This window comes from Nyctereutes procyonoides, unplaced genomic scaffold, assembly GCF_905146905.1.
Source record: "Nyctereutes procyonoides isolate TBG_1078 unplaced genomic scaffold, NYPRO_anot_genome, whole genome shotgun sequence".
NCBI lineage: Eukaryota > Metazoa > Chordata > Mammalia > Carnivora > Canidae > Nyctereutes > Nyctereutes procyonoides.
This window is the reverse complement of record NW_026575131.1, coordinates 40021790-40037516: the sequence shown is the minus strand read 5'-3', so window position 1 is coordinate 40037516 and position 15727 is coordinate 40021790. Positions and strand designations below refer to the sequence as shown.

General features: G+C 46.7%; 2 protein-coding genes across 2 annotated transcripts in view; both read right to left on the bottom strand.

Moving 5' to 3' along the window:
* Window positions 1–7087: 7087 nt before the first annotated feature.
* Window positions 7088–8246, bottom strand: GPX1 (glutathione peroxidase 1). The gene is made up of 2 exons (XM_055342684.1): window positions 7922–8246; window positions 7088–7645 (listed from the first exon to the last, which is right to left on the bottom strand). The coding sequence occupies exons 1-2, from the start codon at window positions 8180–8182 to the stop codon at window positions 7286–7288; spliced, it is 621 nt and encodes a 206-aa protein (XP_055198659.1). The 5' UTR covers window positions 8183–8246; the 3' UTR covers window positions 7088–7285.
* A 1035-nt stretch (window positions 8247–9281) lies between these two features.
* The window catches only part of RHOA (ras homolog family member A), a 61686-nt gene continuing 55240 nt past the window's right edge, over window positions 9282–15727 (bottom strand). Inside the window, exons 5-6 of the mRNA XM_055342685.1 lie at window positions 11579–11709; window positions 9282–10536 (exon numbers count right to left, since the gene is read on the bottom strand). Coding sequence (XP_055198660.1) covers window positions 10363–10536; window positions 11579–11709 — 305 coding nt within the window. The 3' untranslated portion in view covers window positions 9282–10362. The remainder of the gene's footprint in view (window positions 10537–11578; window positions 11710–15727) is intronic.

Sequence of the window (15727 nt, the reverse complement as noted above, 5' to 3'; positions counted from 1 at the left end):
TACAAGAAAGGAAACTACAGGAGTCAATTTCTGGAACAAGTAGGGCAGAACCAAAGATTAAGGATCAGAAATTAAGCTGGGGGGCAGCCCTGGTGGCGCAGCGGTTTGGCACCACCTGCAGCCTTGGGTGTGATCCTGGGGACTCGGGATCAAGTCCCACATCAGGCTCCCTGCATGGAGCCTGCTTCTCCCTTTCCCTGTGTCTCTGCCTCTCTCTCTCTCTGTGTCTATGAATAAATAAATAAAATCTTAAAAAAAAAAAAGAAATTAAGCTGGGCACAGAGTAGTGGAAAGAACAGAGGCCAGAAAGGCCATATATTCTGCTTTAAATGGCTCACAGAGGGATGCTGGGGTGGGTCAGTGATTGAGCATCTGCCTTTGGCTCAGGTTGTGATCCAGGGTCCTGGGATTGAGTCCCACATCAGGCTCACCCACAGAGAAGCCTGCTTTTCCCTCTGCCTATGTCTCTGCCTCTCTCTGTCTCTCATGAATAAATAAGTAAAATCTTTAAAAAATAAAAATAGGGGATCCCTAGGTGGCGCAGCGGTTTAACGCCTGCCTTTGGCCCAGGGCTCGATCCTGGAGACCCGGGATCGAGTCCCACGTCGGGCTCCCAGTGCATGGAGCCTGCTTCTCCCTCTGCCTGTGTCTCTGCCTCTCTCTCTCTCTCTGTGACTATCAAAAATAAATTAAAAAAAAAATAAAAATAAATAAATGCCCCCCAGATATTGTAAAAGGTTTTGGATCAGAGACAAACTAGCTGAAGCTGAGAAGAGACCTATTAGGAACCTTTAACTAGAGAGATGGCAATGAGGAAGGAGAAACAGATGAGCCATGTTCAGTGTTGGGGATGGAGGAGGGATCACTGGCTAGGTGAAGGTGTGGTAGGCCATTTGAGCAGATTTACTATTTTTATCCTGGGTTTTGGCTAATTGAAATTAGCATGAATCGAATACACGCTACCTGGGACACCCCTCAGGTACCCTCTGGTAACACAGGCCTCTTGGGAGTTGGGTAGCTAGGAGAAGAAAAGTAAATTTGGAATTAAAACTGTCTTGAATAACTGAATAACTTCATAGCAGTTAATCCTCCGCAGATAAGAATTACCACCACGTGATAATTCTGCATCTGGGGAGCCGACCTTGACAACCCGAGTGCCCTTCTGTGAAAGTTATTTGAAAATGTTAAAAATGTTGTTAAATGAGAAACACCACCTTTAGCCCTGTTATTTATGGAAAAAGAAAGCTGGGTTATCGACATGACTTCAGAACCTACATTACAGGGTGTCTACTTCTCTCTTCTTTTTTTAGCAGTTTCTCCTATACCATTTATGGCATGGGTCAGAGTCTTAAGGAAGTAGGACAAGTCCTCAGCACCACTAGAAAAGGGGCCAAAACCTAATTATAAATATGAAAACTTTTTAAGGCAGGATCTCTTCAGTGCTATTAAATGACTGTAAAAATCTTGCTCTAATTATGGATAGTTCCTAAAAAATTTATACTAAGATCACAAAGTGCCAGTAGTCGAAATGTGAGGAAGAAAAATGTCGTAGTCAGAAAATAATTACTTCCAAAGTATTAAAACGTTTTTAATGGGGTACCTGGCTGGCTCATTTGGAAGAACATGTCACTTTTGATCTCAGGGTCCTGAGTTCAAGCCCCATGTTGGCTATAAAGATTACTTAAATAAATAGAACTTAAAAATTAAATTAGGGGCACCTCGGTGGCTCAGTGGTTGAGCATCTGCCTCCTACTCGGGTCGTGATCCCCGAGTCCTAGGATTGGGTCCCGCATCAGGCTCCCCACAGGAAGCCTGCTCTGCTTCTTCCTCTGCCTATGTCTCTGCCTCTCTCTGTGTGTCTCTCATGAATATATAAATAAAATCTTTTTTAAAAAATAAATTAAGGGGATCCCTGGGTAGCTCAGCAGTTTAGCGCCTGCCTTCGGCCCAGGGCGTGATCCTGGAGTCCCGGTATCAAGTCCCAGATCAGGCTCCCTGTGTGGAACCTGCTTCTCTCTCTCTGCCTGTCTCTGCCTCTCTCTCTCTCTGTCTCTCATGAATAAATAAATACAACTTTAAAAAATAAATTAATTAAAAAAATAAAACACTTTTAGTGAGGGTTTTTTTTTTTAAGATTTATTCATTTATTCATGAGAGATACAGAGAGAGAGGCAGATACACAGGCAGGGGGAGAAGCAGGCTCCTCGAAGGGAGCCCGACGTGGAGCTTGATCTCGGATCCCAGGATCACACCCTGAGCTGAAGGCAGATGCCCAACCACTTAGCCACCCAGGCGTCCCTAGTGAGTTTGATTAAAATGTTAAAGATTGAGAATTAGAAACAATGAACATCTACCTGTGTGTTCCTGCTGTTGTGGGTGACCTGTGGATTATGGAAGAAATGAATGATTCAGGTCAGGAGACACTTTGGCACTGGGGACATGTCCTCTTTGGGCCTTTTAGCCTAGGAAAGATGTAGGCCTAGTAGGATACTCCGCCTCACAGCCAAACCTCAGAACTGAACACCCCACCCATTGCCATGGCAGCTTGGGCCACAAGAACAGGAAGGAAAGCAGGAAGAGAGCTAGAGGGAACAGGTTTGACTTATTTGTCATGTACTGCTTGATCTTGAACTGTGATGACCTAATTGAGAGTTTGTAATGTCTGGGTGTGTGAATGTTAAGCTTTATTTGGTTCCAAATCATAAAGTTCTTGCCTTGCTGGCACTGTGGCTTGCTCTACACCTAACTGGAGTTGGCCCTCTCAAGTCAGCATTGGTCCATACTTGGTCAGGAATGACAGAGTACACATGGCAGTGTTCACAAATATTGGGGAGGTTTTGATTACAGGTCTCTTCAGGGGATGTTTTTGTTTTCTTCTTGTCTGTGCTCCTTTAACCTGACCAGGGGACTATGAAAAAGTAAAAGTTTCTAGAAGTACATTTCATTTTTTAAAAAAGATTTTAGGGCAGCCCCAGTGGCTTAGCGGTTTAGCGCCGCCTTCGGCAGGGCGTGATCCTGCAGTCCTGGGATTGAGTCCCGTGCCAGGCTCCCTGTATGGAGCCTGCTTCTTCCTCTGCCTGTGTCTCTGCCTCTCTCCCTCTCTGTGTGTCTCTCATGAATAAATAAATAAAATCTTTAAAAAAAAATCGAGTTGATTTGTCCTTGGGAGGTCAAAGCTAAGGATGTTGGGGCTTAGAGTTTGCTTCTCTAGTTCTTCCAGGGTTAGGGTCGGGTTCCACAAGCCCTTACTCCTCAGGCAAGAACTTCTCTTATTTGTGCTCCCAGCTCCCACTCCAGCAGAGCCTGATGCAAAGCATGTGTCTGATAACTTGTGTGACCAGCTGGAGCTGGGCTTTATTTTAGTACCATCCCAGCCATGTCATACCTCCATGTGTGAAAACATGCTCTTCCAGTCTATTTGTTGATTGTAAAATAACAGAAATCTGCCAACAGAGAGAACATGAAGGAGAGGGAGAGAAGCAGACTCCCTGTGAGTGTGGAACCAGATGTGAGGCTCAATCCCAGGACCCTGAGATCATGACCTGAGCCCAAGTCAGACGCTTAACTTGCTGAGCCACCCAGGCACCCCTATTTTAATTTTTTTAATAGGCTAGTTTTTAAATTTTCTTATTTTTTGAAGATTTTACTTATTTATTCATGAGAGAGAGAGAGAGACACAGAGGGAGAAGCAGGCTCCACGCTGGGAGCCTGACACGGGACTTGATCCCAGGTCTCTAGGACCACACCCTGGGCCGAAGGCAGCACTAAACCGCTGAGCCACCTGGGCTGCCCCAATAAGCTATTTTAAATGTTTGTGGAACTACATTGAGACAGAATCAGGAAGTCATCTGATAAAGAGCTAAATGTGAAAAATGTATCTGAATTTTATCAGATATTTTTTCAGTTTTATTGAGATTTAATTTACCAATAAAATTGTAAAATATATAAAGTGTACATCGTGGTGATTTGATGTACTTCTATGTAATTTTATCATGTTTGATGCTTTAAAAACAAAAACAAGGACGCCTGGGTAGCTCAGTGGTTGAGCGTCTGCCTTTGGCTCGGTTCTGATCCCAGAATCCTGGAATCAAGTCCTGTATCAGGCTCCCCAAGGGAGCCTGCTTCTCCCTCTGCCTATGACTCTGCCTCTCTCTGTCTCTCATGAATAAAAAGTAAAATCTTTAAAAATTTTTTTTATTTATTCATGAGAGACACACACAGAGAGGCAGAGTCATAGGCAGAGGGAGAAGCAGGCTCCATGTAGGGAGCCCGATATGGGACTCCATCCCAGGTCTCCAGGATCAGGCCCTGGGCTGAAGGCGGCACTAAACTGTTGAGCTATCCAGGCTGCCCAATAAATAAAAATCTTAACAACAACAAAAAGAAAACCCAGTATTTCTGGAAGAACTGCAAAAATGAAAGCTTCTGAACTAACAACAACGGGTCATTCTCTTCTCAGAAAGCCTGTGGCAGGGCAGTCCAGGCGGCTCAGCGGTTTAGCGCCACCCTTAGGCCCAGGGCTTGATCCTGGAGTCCAGGATCGAGTCCCAAGTCCGGCTCCCTGCATGGAGCCTGTTTATCTCTCTGCCTGTGTCTCTGCCTCTCTCTCTCTATGTCTCTCATGAATAAATAAAATCTTTAAAAAAAACAAACAAACAAAAAGCCTGTGGCCTAAATGGTGTTGCCTACTCCCGAATCAAGCAATGTCCTGCAGCCATTTTAACTACACACTTGGACCTCAGGCAGGCTCATTGGGATTCCTTCACTTTTACTTGTTCATTTGAACTGCTGATTCACGATGGGGTGTCGTGGGTGCAGGTCAGAGCCAGTAGCGGTTTCATGGTTGAATGATAAGGAATGTCTGTAGGAGTGTGTGTTTATATGTTTTGGGGGAAGATTCCCAGTTTCTTGGGGAGGAAGAGGCAGCATTAACTGGCTTTATTCTGATTCTTCCTGAAGAAGAGAGAGTTGGAAAGGACTTTAAGTCAAGGGAAGCAGGCAGCTTGAAGTCTTAGGAGGATATGCCAGCCAGGGGCAGCCACATTGGGAACTCATATAAGTTCCTTTCTTTGGCAACCCAAGGCATGAAACTGAGAGGGAAAAAAAAGTAGGTGAGTAAGAGTGAGTCACCAGGCAGCTTGGGCGGGAAGAGGTTGAAGTTAGTTTGGAAAGCCCCGGTTTCCCATCTAGGAGCCTAACCAGAGAATGTGGCTGGGCCACACTGACCCTTTACAGGAAAGGGAAAGAGTTGGACCAGAGTCTATACTCAGGTTCAGCTGGTAGGTAGCTGAGTAGGAACCTAAGTTCCCAGACTTTCCAAAGCAGTGTCTGGATGTGGGCAATGGAACAGAAGTTTTAACAAATACTTTGATGGGACACCTGGGTGGTTCAGCAGTTTTGCGTCTGCCTTTGGCCCAGGGCGTGATCCTGGAGTCCCAGGATGAAGTCCCATGTGGGGTTCCCTGCTGCTTCTCCCTCTGCCTGTGTCTCTGATGGATAAATAAAATCTTAAAAAAAAAAAGTACCTTGGTGATTATTGGGGGCTCTATATCTCAATTGTAGAACAGGACCTGACACATCTTGGACACTTGGTTATCTGGCTTCAGCTCCATCTGTCCCCTTGAAACTCTACTTGCTGAGGAACGTTCAATCCACAAGCACTTGCCCCAGCAACCGTTATGAAATATCCGTTCTTACGTCTGGCTCCATTCTTGTTCTTCCCACTGTGCCTGTTACAGTGAATTAATAGGCCTTGGGCCTCCCTGCCCCCCACCCCTACTTATTTCTTGCCACTCCCCCAGATGATCTCATACCCTGCAATGGCTACTTATTGTCCCCTTTGCTAGGCCTTTGTCTCAAACCCCTACTCCTTCTTTGAGCCTAACTACTTGCTCCAGATATTCCACCTGGATGTCTCATGCAAGATGTCTGAATCTGAACACATACTCTTCTCCCCAAACCTGCTTGTCCTTGTGTTGTCCAATTCAGTCAGTGATGCCCCTTCCCACTTCAGACCCTTGCACACCATACTCCTTGCCTGTCCATCCTCCATCAGTTCATTCCTCAGCTGCTTCTTGACTTCTCTTCAGCTTCACTGCTGTTTCCTCCAGGAGGGAAGCATGCTCCTCCCTAGTAAGCCAGGCTCTCTTATTCTCAAAGTACACTGGACTACCTCAGAACTACACAAGCTTTTAGTAATTATATATCCTTTCTGCCTTCCTGATCACTGCATTCCTGGCAGCCAACAAAATACATGGTCCGGGACTGAATGATGAGCCCATATTCTGGACTGGGTGACACTGCTAATGTGTTTCTGCATCCTTGTCTGCCCAAGCAGAAGCTGCATCCAAGCTGAAGAGTCCCCTGGACTGTAATAGGAAGTGGCCCCAGGTCTGTCTCAAAAGATTGGCAGCAGAACCAAGAGAGGGAGAGGTTAGACCCAAACCACACCTGAGAAACAGCAGCTGGCCCCCATGATAAGCCCCTACCCTGAGCCTAATCGTCCAATTCCAATTGCTAAGTGCCATGCAGGGCATGTTCAGAAGGGCCAGTTGTATATCCTTCTCACTCTGAATACATGAGAGGCAATAACCAGTATGGGGAGCACCAGAGCAGACTAAGTAAACCTGGGTAGCAACATGCAATGATCTAACAAGTAATGGAAAACAAACTGTAAAATTGCATGGACTTACAATTGTGTAAAACAGGTGGGCCTGGCACTTGGAGAAGTCATACTCTGAATGAGAACTCATGGTGTTATTTTTTTTGTGAATGTTGTTTCATGCCTAGCAAATATTTGGAAAGGAGGCCTACTGCTGTGATTAGATAGTTAGCCCTTGACTTGTCTTCCTCTTTTTGGAATCAGGACTTTCTTTTGTAAGAGGACCTTGGGATGGCCCTACTGAATATCCTGGCAGAGGGAAAAACACTAGGACAGGAGTTAGGCTTTCCACACACCGAAAACAAAAGCACAGGAAGTTCAGGCTTGGCTAAAACAAAGGCCAAGGGGCGGGGACTTAAGCTCACAGCCCTGTGACATTGAGGTTACTAAGGAAGGTGTCCCCAACTGACCAAGACAAACACACAATTCTGCTGACGGCCAACACTTTATTAGTGAGAAGCCTAGTTAGGGAGGGGGCGCTGGGATGGACAAGAAGAGCCCAGCTCAGGGGACTTTCCTGGAAATCAGGCGTTCCTCCATGCAGATTTCAAGGAAACACCATCATGGATGAAATCCCCAGAGGGCAGCGCTGTGACTGCCAAGCAGCAGGGAAAGGAGGGTTGCCTAGGCACAGCTGGGCCCCTGGGACAGCAAGGCTTCGATGTCAGGCTCGATATCGATGGTTGGGAAGCGGCGGCTATACCTGCGCACAGGCACACCATCTGGGCCCACTAGGAACTTCTCAAAGTTCCAGGCAACGTCGTTGCGGCACACCGGGGACCAGGTGATGAACTTGGGGTCGGTCATTAGCGCAGTGGTGTCGTCACTGGGGGCAGGCAGAGACTCCCGCAGGAAGGCGAAGAGGGGGTGCGCCTGCGCGCCGTTCACCTCGCACTTCTCAAAAAGCGTGAAGTTGGGCTCGAACCCGCCGCCAGGTCGAACGTACTTGAGGGAATTCAGGATCTCTTCGTTCTTAGCGTTTTCCTGCGGGAGGGAAGAGAAACTGGAATCCGGGCCCGCAAGGGGAGGGGAAACGTTCGAACCGCAAACCGAGAGGTTCGAACCGAGAGGTTTCTCGATGAGTCATCAAGCTCTTGCCTTTCCTGTACAACCCCTAGGCAGACCCGAGACGAGCTGGGACGAGCGCCAGCAGCCCGTCTCTCTGCAGCCAGGGTCTGCGGCTGTCCTGCCCGGCGGCCGTCTCGCCGTCGCTCCCAACCCCAGGTGCAAGCCCACCCCACTCTGCCCCTCGCCGCGTACCTGATGCCCGAACTGGTTGCACGGGAAGCCGAGCACAACCAGGCCCCGGGGTCCGAGGCGCCGCTGCAGCTCGTTCATCTGGGTGTAGTCCCGGACCGTTGTGCCTCAGAGCGACGCCACATTCTCGATGAGCAGCACCTTGCCCCGCAGGGAACCCAGGCTCATAGGTTCCCCGCCGGCCAGCGGACGCGCTGAGAAGCCGTACACGGAGCGCGGGGCCGCCGCCGCCACGGCGGCTGCGGCAAGGGCAGCGGCGCACATGACTGGCTGGCTACCCAAAAGGAGTGCGGAGCGGCGGCTGGAGACCGCGAAGATTGTGGGATCACGTGGCGCGGGCACTTTTCCGGGCGCTCCGCCCCCCACGGCCCCGCCTCATCCGGCCTCCGCCCTCCCTCCAGCCGGGTGGGAGGGTGCGCCCTGGCCGGATGCGGGCACCGCCCAGGCGGTGTGGAGCCGCAGGCACAGCAAATTCGGTCTAGGCTGTGCAGCGGTGGCGGCGAAAATTACCTCGACCAGGGCACAGGCCCAAGAGGGCTCCGATTCCTTCTCAAAGGTTTTTAGTTAAGGGATGAAGCAGGACCCAAGGGAACTGAGCAGCAACAGCACGGGGAGCGGTTCCTGTTCACGAACCCTCCCAGGCCAAGCCATATTACTCCCCTTGCAGTCTGTGCCCTACTTGTCGCCAGGTGCACAGAGCGAGTTGTGACTTGTGGTGGTGGTGCAGTTGGCAGTGGCTGCCAAGGCGAGTTCAGCGATGAGGCCCTGTAGCCCTAGGAAGGTTGTTGGAGTTAAGTGGGCAATGCCAGGGGCAGCCAGGATCAAACTCCAAAATGCAGCTATAACTCATTTCCCTGCATTCTGAGGCTGCCTGGAGTGTGTTCTTATCTAGGCCTCTGGTCTTCTTTCTCCTGTATCTCCAATATGGCACTGTCCTTAACACTGGCTTTCCGAAGGAGCCACTGAGTCCCAGCCCCTCCCTGCCTTGTGAAGTGGATGGGCAGATTTGAGACCATCCTTCATACCTATCAACAACCTGAGGCTCAGACCTATAAGTAAAAGACTAAAAATGGATAGAAAGCGAAAAATGTCACACTCCTGAGATTCCTCTAGAGGAATGACTGTTGGGAGTGCCCGACATGTCTCCCTGGTACACTGCATTCCCCCGCACTAGGCCACTGTGAACTTGAACGTGACACAGAAAAAGCATTTCCACCTCCTTAGGAGCCAGGTTAGTGCCAAATTAAGGGGTCAGAGTGGGGGGCAAGCTGATATTTCACATTCAAATCATCCAAAGAGAGCTAGGCTAGACATATATATCCTCCCACTCCCAACCCTGGAGAGAGCAACACAAACACCAGGATACAGGAAGTTTAGAAAACTGCCTTTATTCTATTAGTAGTTGGAAAAATTAACTGGTACAGAAAAAAAGTTTAGTCAGCTGGAGAGAAGAAATTGAGTGCCACCCAAGAGAACTGGTGGCTCCTCTGGTAGGGAACCTGGATACAGTGAGGAAAAAGAGCACTGTGAACTAGAGCCAGACCCTGCAGTCCAGGTGAGAGGTTATGCCACCTTTTGAAGTGTCTGAGTGTCTCAGGCATGAAACCAAATTCTTATTTAGCCCAGCTCTGGGGAAGGGTACTGGGATATGTGGGGCTGAAAACAGGTGAAACGGGCCATCTTTTATCAGAGAAACTGACAAAACGGGAATTTTAAAAATGAATTTTCCATCTGACTTTATTTTCAAATACACTTTCTTTTTTAAAAAAACCAATACACTTTCTGCAGGGATGACAAATATCAGTATTAGGAAATCCAATTATACAAAAAATACTACATCTAGTCTGGGGTAGATAGATTTATTTTTTGGTAACATACATTAAGTGGCACTAATTACACAGTAACTATAAGGTAACTAACATGAAACCACAGAACTGTAACTCTGCCACAGCTGCATGGACTTGAGCCTTTCTGGATAAGCACATTTTCAAAAAACTGGATGACCATCACAGAGCTATGCCAATAAAATCTGTTAAGGAGTAAAGCTCTGAAGTAGGGACTCACCAGAGTACCTTGCAGCTGACAGATGACAGGCAGGACATGTTAGTTATAAAGTAGTTACAGCCTAATTCACAAAAGTTACCAACTGTTTCTCTTTCTAGAAAGAAGCAAGAAGTTAAGAAATTCCTTGAATTAGCGCCTGGTGTGTCAGGTGGGAGTGCAGAGGAGGGCTGTTAGAGCGGTGTCAGGAGGACCTCGGTAGTCAGGTGGGTTGGACATCATTAATAATCATGGTTGGCTTCTAAATACTGGTAGCAAGATGACTTTTGATTTGTAATCTTAGGTAAATTATAGATAAATGAAAAAGGCCAGTAATCATACACTAAGATTAATAAACAGCACTTCAAAATTAACCGCATGAGGGCTGTGCTTGCAGCAGGGTTTCACAAGACAAGGCACCCAGATTTTTTCTTCCCACGTCTGGCTTGCAGAGCAGCTCTCGTGGCCATTTCAAAAACCTCCCTCACTCCATCTTTGGTCTTTGCTGAACACTCCATGTACCCAAAAGCACCAATCCTGTTTGCCATATCTCTGCCTTCTTCCGGTTTCACCGGCTCCTAGCAAAGAGAAAAGCACTTTCAGTTAAGTGTCACATATATGAAGTGTAAAGTACTCAAAATTCAGCTTAAAAAACTTCTTTTAAAAGCTGCCAGACCCAGAGGAGTCTTACGAAACTCATATACAGTGACCCTCCCTACCCCAATATAAAATCCCTATCAAACAGGCTCTTCTCTGAGAAGTAGACAGAAGGGAGAGGCCAGAGAAGCCCTGCCGGGTTAAGGAGGAAATCAAGAGCAAATGATTCAAGCTGTCAATCCAAAGTAAGCACTTGGGTCTTCCAACTGTTGGCTTCAGAGAGGACTGAAAATGCCTATGGGGAAATAAATCTTGACCTTGACATTTAAACAGAGAAACTTCAATGGAAGAACCTGGGCTGAATATCTTAATTAAGGCTCTTGTCCTGCACTGGGGAAGCAGTCATCATCACTTATAAAGGCATCAGGGCTCTCTAGACTCCTTGTCCTCAAGCTTTCCTGATCTTTTGGTTTCTACCAATTTAATCTTTGGCCTCACATTATAGCAGGGTAACAACTGGAGAGGGAAATCCAGAGCCTGATAAAGTTTGGGCATTTGGAGCACTGACTACTGCTGTCTCAGGCAGGCAATCCTTGGAGGCATAGTACTATCTCACAGGAGGGGTTCCCATCTCAGATAAGTAGGGAGTCTTAAGGACCCTCTGAACAGGCATCAGGGAATGAGGGACGAACGGAGAGAGAGAGGCTTCTGGGACTCTTTAAATAACCTGGCTTGGGCAGCCCGGGTGGCTCAGTGGTTTAGCGCTGCCTTCAACCCAGGGCATGATCCTGGAGACCCAGGATTGAGTCCCGCATCAGGCTCCCTGCATGGAGCCTGCTTCTCCCTCTGCCTGTGTCTCTACCTCTCTCGGTCTCTGTGTCTCTCATGAATAAATAAAATATTAAAAAAAAAAAAAAAAAAAACCTGGCTTGTGAGAGTTTCTGCTGGGCCCCCTCAACATCCAACTTTGGGCCCTGAGTTTAAGAATGCTACAGGAAAACAGAACCCTGCCCCAGACCATGCCTGCTTCATCTTGGCTAGCTCCCGCCTTGTGTGCTCATCATTCCGAAGATCCTTCTTGTTCCCAACCAGGATGATGGGCACGTTGGGACAGAAGTGCTTGACTTCTGGGGTCCATTTTTCTGGGATGTTTTCTGAAAGAAGCAAAATTTGATGTTACATACAATTCTGATCTTGAAGAATGTCCAAGAGCCCTAGTTAAACTGCAAGGGAACTACTTTAAAGTATGCTGGACATTTAATAGAATCTCACTAGTTTCAAAACGACAGAAAAAAGGCAAAATCTAACCCCCTTCCATTAAGCACAAAATCACCAGCTTCTCCTCAGTCCCCACTAAGGAGCTCAGCTCCTGTGAAGTGGGACCCAGTTAAAGCTGTGGAGGAACAAAGGATCCAGAATACAAGGTGGCTCCACATGATGCAACCTAACCCAAGGAGGGAAGCTATTCATGGACCATTTCCATCACTGCTGGCTAGTTAACTATGAGCATATCTTACAGAAAGGGTCTCCATTCTAGGGCTGCAGCTGGCCCATGGTCCCCATGTTCTCTCTACACCTTGCTTATGGACCTTCAACATGACCTCCATCATGTAGGTTACTGGTATTTCAAACAGCCTGACTTCTAAAAATGAGTGATAACCACTTCTTGCCAATATGGTACTAATTTAGAAAGGTTGGATGTACATCAATCATGTTGTGTAAGTGGCCAGGTTCAACCTCCCACAACCACGGCTTGGGCATCTCTGTGTCAGGCATGATTTTACAAAATGAGGTTAACAGTATTACCTACCTTACACAGGGCTATTTTGAATCAATGCATACAAAGTACTTAATATGACAATCATTTAAATGGTCTTCTTGTTGGGACACCTGGGTGGCTCAGCGGTTGAGCGCCCACCTTCGGCCCAGGGTGTGATCCTGGAGTCCTGGGATCCAGTACCACACTGGGCTGCCTGCAAGGAGCCTGCTTCTCTCTCTGCCTGTGTCTCTGCCTCTTTCTCTGTGTCTCTCATGAATGAATTAAAAAAAAAAAATTCTGCTTGTAATTTGAGGCTGTAGTTTAGAAGTAAACTGTTTATTCTTTGACTTCAAGACAAAAAACCAAAAGGCAAGAACTGCTTAGAATATGGAAAGATGCTCTGTCTTCTGGCTGAGGAATCACATCAGGTAAAGAAGCTAAATGTGTGAGGTCAGGAAACTCCTATAATTTAATGCTCCACTCTTTAGGACAGAAGATGGACACTTCTAAGGACCAAGCCAAACAGCCTGAGCTCTGAACCTTGCTCTCACCTCTGCACATGTTCTCACTTTTCACTGCAGCTGTGACCAGTCATCACTTTAAAAGGTAAATGAGACCTCATTCCCTTGTTCAAACCTTCCAAGAGCTCCAACCTCACTCATGATGAGGAAAAGTCCACACCATTAACCACATGGCTCTGCAACCCTCACTCCCACACCCTCTGCTACAACACTGAGATTCCTTCTTCTTCCTGTCTTGGTGACTTTGCATCTGCTGTTCCCCCTACCTGGAAAGGTTTTTTTGTTGGGTATCTGTATTGGCCTCCCTCAGTTCCTTTAGGTCTCTCCCAAAAGTCACCTTTTCAGCAAGGTTGCTAACCATCCTATATGGTCATCCTCTGAAACAGAATACTACCATGGCCCATTCCATAACCACTTCTGAGAATGTTATCTGTAAAATTTCTTGCTATCAGATCTACTGTTCTTGGATTTACTATTGTATTTGCTCTTCTGTCTCAATCTAGAAGTTTCTTCCATAAATAGGCGCTCAAAAATTATTTGCTGAATATATGAAATTATTACTCCCAATAGTCCCCCATCCCTTGGGAGTGTAGGACACAAAAATTAAAATGAATTGCCTCTGTGTTGCCTCCTCCTTTCATGAATAATTTTTTTCCTTTTTTTTTTTTAAGATTTTATTTATTTATGATAGACATAGAGAGAGGCAGAGGGAGAAGCAGGCTCCATGCTGGGAGCCCGACGTGGGACTCGATCCCGGGGCTCCAGGATTGCGCCCTGGGCCAAAGGGAGGCGCTAAACCTCTGAGCCACCCAGGGATCCCCTCCATTTTTTTTTTTTTTAAAGTAGGCTTCATGCCCAGTGTGAGCAAGAGTATCATGCTTTACTTACTGCGCCAGCCAGGTGCCCCAAAACTTTATTCTTAAATTCAGTGATGGCAATCACCTATAATCTCTCCTACCCCTAAAATAATCTGATCACATTGGGGCATAGAACCTTGCATGGATTTATTGTGGGGTTGTATGATGGCCTTTGGGAATTCCAGAAAACCAGGAGAAGGAATCCTTATCATCTAGATCAGGGGTCAACAAATAAAATCTTGTCAGCACCTGGGTAGCTTGGTTGGTTAAGCATCTGACTTCAGCTCAGATCATGATTTCAGGGTCTTGGGATAGAGCCTTGAGTCAGGCTCCCTGCTCAGTGAGAAGTCTGTTTGTCCCTCTCCCCCTCCTCCTCATCTTCTCTCTTGCATGTGCAAATAGATAGATAGATAGATAGATAGATAGATAGATAGATAGATAGATAGATAGATAGATAGATAGATAGAGTGGGGAGGCTGGGTGGCTCAGTTTTTTAAGAGTCCAACTCTTGGTTGTGGCTCAGGTCATGATCTCACAATCGTGAGACTGAGTCCCATGAGTCTCTGAGCACAGAGTCAGCTTCAGATTCTCATTCCTTCCCCCTCTGCTCTTTCCCTGACTCGCTTAAACTCTCTCTCTCTCTAAAATAAATAAAATCTTAAAAGGGGGGGGGGTTTAACTAGAACATAGACAAACTCATTCATTATATATTTTCTGTGGCTGCTTTTGTGATACAACAGTGGAATTGAGTGTTGTGGCAAAGTTTACTAGAATATATGGCCAACAAAGCCTAAAACATTTGCTATTCGGTCTTTTGTAAGTTTGCTACCCCAGGTCTCAAACTAGTATTATAGACTCTAGACCAACTGCCAGTCCAGACAGCAGGGCTGAAACTTTCACAACATCCTGATTCCTGATCAAACTTGTTATCCTATACCTAGAGGTAAGGCAATACTCTAACATCCAAGCAAGTAAAACCAAAGTATAACATTAGATTGACAATACCTTTTTATTTTCTTGATCCAGATTTTGAGTTCCCGTAACACATTTTATTTACTTTGGCCAACTACTGGTGGGATTTGCCCCACCCTATCCAAGCCAAGACAACAGAACTTTAAGATTTCATTTATTTGACAGAGAGACAGCAAAAGCCAGAGAGCATACATAGGGGGAATGGCAGAGGGAGAGGGAGAGGGAGAAGCAGATTTACCGCTGAGCAGGGAGCCTGATGCAGGGCTCAATGCCAGGACCCTGGACCATAATCTGAGCTGAAGGTAGACACTTAAGCGACTGAGCCACTCAGGCACCTTCAACAATAGAACTTTTAAAAAGTACTTTGGCAAAGCCAAGCTAGTTAGCTCAGCAAAGGAGCTCCACCTAACAATCACACTCTTGCAAGGACCTCCAGGGAAGGCAGAGCATCCTCCAAAATCAGACCCTCTCCCTAGGTGTGTTTGTATTTCAGAGGAGATCAATCTCTCTTTGCCTCTTTACTTTCTACCTCTGCTCTCCTCCCCCAGGGCCTGCCTTCTGGGAGAAGGGCCATCAAGAAACAAGTCATGGCTAGTAAAGAGAAATCAAAAGCTAAAGAAGGGAACCTGGGTGGCTCAGTCAGTTAAGCATCTAACTCTTGAAATCAGCTCAGGTCTTGATCTCAGGGCTTTGGGTTCAAGCCCTGTACTGGGCAGCCTACTTTAAATAAAAGGGGGAGGGGGGTGGCTAAAGACCTCCCTTGAGACCAGGAGACATGTAGAAAAGTAACATTTTGCTCCGAAGATGTTTCTGTCCCTAGAGGATTATACCTTGGATGATGAGATAGAGGGCACACGTTCTTCCTCATTCCTACAGGATTTAGACATAATCTATGTTGTGTGTGTGAAGGGAGGGTATCACATGTCTGTTTTTTCTGTGACCTGAAGCTCTGCCCTACCCTCTAGGGCCTTCCAACAGCCCCCCAAAGCAAGCCAGATTTGTTTGAAAACCCAGAACTAAAACAACTGTTGAAAATGACCAAAGTTAACCAATGGCAGAGAGG